This window comes from Austrofundulus limnaeus, unplaced genomic scaffold, assembly GCF_001266775.1.
Source record: "Austrofundulus limnaeus strain Quisiro unplaced genomic scaffold, Austrofundulus_limnaeus-1.0 Scaffold22, whole genome shotgun sequence".
Lineage (NCBI taxonomy): Eukaryota > Metazoa > Chordata > Actinopteri > Cyprinodontiformes > Rivulidae > Austrofundulus > Austrofundulus limnaeus.
The window spans coordinates 1,060,562-1,063,659 of record NW_013952424.1 but is presented as its reverse complement, the minus strand read 5'-3'; the positions used below and the strand labels follow the sequence as shown (position 1 = coordinate 1,063,659).

Sequence of the window (3,098 nt, the reverse complement as noted above, 5' to 3'; positions counted from 1 at the left end):
TATATATATCTTCACCACTAGTAAGGCAGTAGTCAATAACTAAATAGTAGATAAATAGAATAATTGTGTGATTAGCAGCCAAGTAGCAGACAAACAGTAAAGTAGAGTGGATGAGTCAATATTTAGTGCAGTGAAAAAGTAAAAACACTTGTTAGCTCATCAGCTACAAGCAGAACAAACCTACAAATTCATACAAAACGTCCACCTACCGACTCAAACTGAGCTTGATCGTCCTCCGGAAGGTCTCCGGTCTCGTACACGTCTGGCTCGTTAAAAGCCTATTGAAATAAAAAATGATTTGGCTTATTATTATGTCAGCTTGGCCAACGCCCCGGCCCATTCAACAACACCAACAAAAGCTAACTTTTTGTTATGAGAGAACATCAAGACAAAGCGTTAGGTAAGCATTTGCAACTAAACAGCCGTAGTTACAGGTACTGAATGAAGATTCACAAAGTTTGCAAAAAATAAGTTAAAAATAAAAACTCTGCAACACTGATGTTAGCTAGCACTGCCACATAGCAGACTAGCTATACCTGCTAGCGTTAGCCACTTACGATTCCAGGTAGGTTTGCGTATTTAGGATCAGCCATTGTCAACAGGAAGCAGGAATACGGTCAACAAAACACAATGAAATACAACAGCTGGTCCCTAAAATGTCCAAATTATCTATGCGCCGTATGGGATTAAGACAAAAGCTAACGATGGGTGAGCCAGCACACTCAGCCGGCGGAGATTTTTAGCCTGATGTGGTCACTAGCTTGATTTGACAGCGGGTGTGCTCGGTTTGTTCACCAGTGTCACATGGGCGGTACGGTGAATGCTGAAGCAGAGGAAAACACTATGACGGTTAAACAAAGGCAACAAAACAAACGAACCTAAAGCCGTAAAGCGTCATCACGCTCATGTTCCGTTTGTCCAATAGAATCTACAAACGTCAAATACACATTATCGCTAATAAAAAATGTATGCATACCACTAACAAACAATTGCTTATAATTTATGTTTTAAAAGTTGCTGCTATTTTTCTTTCGGACGCTTCTTTCTGTAGGGGGCGAGAACTTGCATGAAAAAGTGTTTTTTTTCCTTCCTGGCGCTATCTAGACTGGAACCCGACCACCAACCCACCACAACCCCATTTTAAAAGCATCATCATGATGAATTTTGACTGAGAAGTCACATGGTGGCGCCAGGCGTACGAGTGAATCAATGAACCAAAGATCGTCAACTAAGAGAAGATGCTTCACATTGTGTTTATTCCCCTCAGGATTTTAAAGTTGACTATTCTCGAGGACAAGGGTGTATTTGGAAAATGTTTGTTATCTATTCTTTTTATTTACTCCTGCACGAAAAGCCATGAACTTTTTTATTTTTCATACCTTTTAAAAATTTAAGTCTGTGCTCTTTTAAACAATCGTGACAGCAAACATTGTATAGCATTTAAAAAGTAGAGATGAAAAAAAAACATGCATGGTTAAAAATTAAATTAAGGCATATTATAATAGAAGTCAGTATTGGAAGCTGGATAAAAGGCAGAGTTGGAGCTCCTGTCGGTGTGTTGGTGGCTCAGTGATACTGATGAGAGAGGATGTGAGGAGCTACTCCACCACGCCCCGCCTCCATTCAGAGGGCAGTGATGCAAGGCATGCCTCTGAGAAACCTGCAACCATTCAGACAACCCGGACCACACTGGACTCCTCAGTTACACCTCTCCTTGTGTTCTGCTCCGCTCATCTGAACGATTCGGTCTGAGGACATTTGAAACAGAAAATCACTCTTAAAAAGCTTATTTGTTTTGCTTTTGTTTCTTGTTATTTCAATGATTTTTGGGGGCTTTAAACTCGTAGTTGTCCATTCAACCAAATGCATCGCCCACCGGTCTCGTTTTGCATGCGGATATAGCCGGCTGTTTTCATCCGCATCCTGAAGTGAAGCGATTGGATATTATTTATTATCATTTTTTATTATTATTATTATTTATCCTCTGGACGCGCTGCCACTTTTTTATTCCCCCACTCCCACAATGGCTGATACCAACGCTGAATGCAATATCAAGGTGTTGTGTCGATTCCGTCCGCTCAACCAGTCGGAAATTATCCGCGGAGATAAGTTTATCCCAATATTTCAGGGAGAAGATACTGTCATCTTCGGGGTAAGTTTTTTTTTTTTTTTTCTGGTGATTTTTCCTGCCTTTCAGGGGATTGACGCTGGGGTTTACTTCAGTCTCATCAGAAGCTGGGCTGATTGAGGACTAGGAGCTTAAGGGCTGCTGACAGGGATCAAACTCCATCAGTATTGGTTTCATCAGGAACATTCTGCTGCTGCCAAACAGCTCCAGGTTCTCTGAAAGATAACATCAGAAAAATCAGATTTGGATTAAAAAAAGGTCATTTTAAGTCACATTCACTTTGTTTTGAAGTTTTAAGTAACTAATTAAGTGTGGATTTGAATAAAATGAGAAAAAATCATCACTGAAATCAATTTATCTATTTGGACCCCACCTATTTGATCCAACTGGTTCATTTCTTTCATATTGATCTGTTGGATTTTGGTGCGGTACCTGCAGGATCATCGATTGCCTTAATTCTTTAATGTACTGGTGAATTAGCAGGTGATGCAGATCTAACTAGACTCATATATTTGTGCTCTGTGGGTTGCTCCTGAGCAGTAAATGGAGCCTGGCTTGGTTTCAGCACAATCTGAATAAAAGCTGATGATTACCATCAGTGCTTGTGAGCGGTAATGGAAATGAAACTGAGCTATGAGATGTTTATTTGTGGGATGGACGTGCACCTGAGGCTCAGGTTAACTTGTGTGACTGGGATCCCACACCGGTGACATTTTAGTCAAATAAATTTAATCCGAGCAGGATTACTGCACTCTAAATGCAAATCTTGCACATTTATATGAGTTTGTGTTTGACAGACAGACATGTATGCCTATAGCATGTGACCATAATGCACACACACACTGTGTAAGACAGAATCCACACCATTTCCGCCTAAGGGTTGATTTCTATAACGACTGGGACGGCAGAAAATCCCTATCAGCTTACTCTATTTCCACACACACACACACACACACACACACACACACAC

General features: G+C 40.6%; 2 protein-coding genes across 3 annotated transcripts in view; one reads left to right on the top strand and one right to left on the bottom strand.

Annotated features, from left to right (window-relative positions):
* dctn2 (dynactin 2 (p50)) overlaps positions 1 to 1,077 on the bottom strand; it is a 15,418-nt gene extending 14,341 nt beyond the window's left edge. The window contains exons 1-2 of one of the 2 annotated variants that reach the window (XM_014004152.1): positions 558 to 1,077; positions 210 to 278 (exon numbers count right to left, since the gene is read on the bottom strand). In XM_014004152.1, coding sequence (XP_013859606.1) covers positions 210 to 278; positions 558 to 593 — 105 coding nt within the window. In that variant the 5' untranslated portion in view covers positions 594 to 1,077. The remainder of the gene's footprint in view (positions 1 to 209; positions 279 to 557) is intronic. The other variant, XM_014004153.1, reaches the window with a different exon arrangement.
* Positions 1,078 to 1,684: 607 nt separating this feature from the next.
* kif5ab (kinesin family member 5A, b) overlaps positions 1,685 to 3,098 on the top strand; it is a gene marked incomplete in the record, with an annotated part of 78,129 nt that continues 76,715 nt past the window's right edge. Inside the window, 1 exon segment of the mRNA XM_014004150.1 lies at positions 1,685 to 2,152. Coding sequence (XP_013859604.1) covers positions 2,024 to 2,152 — 129 coding nt within the window.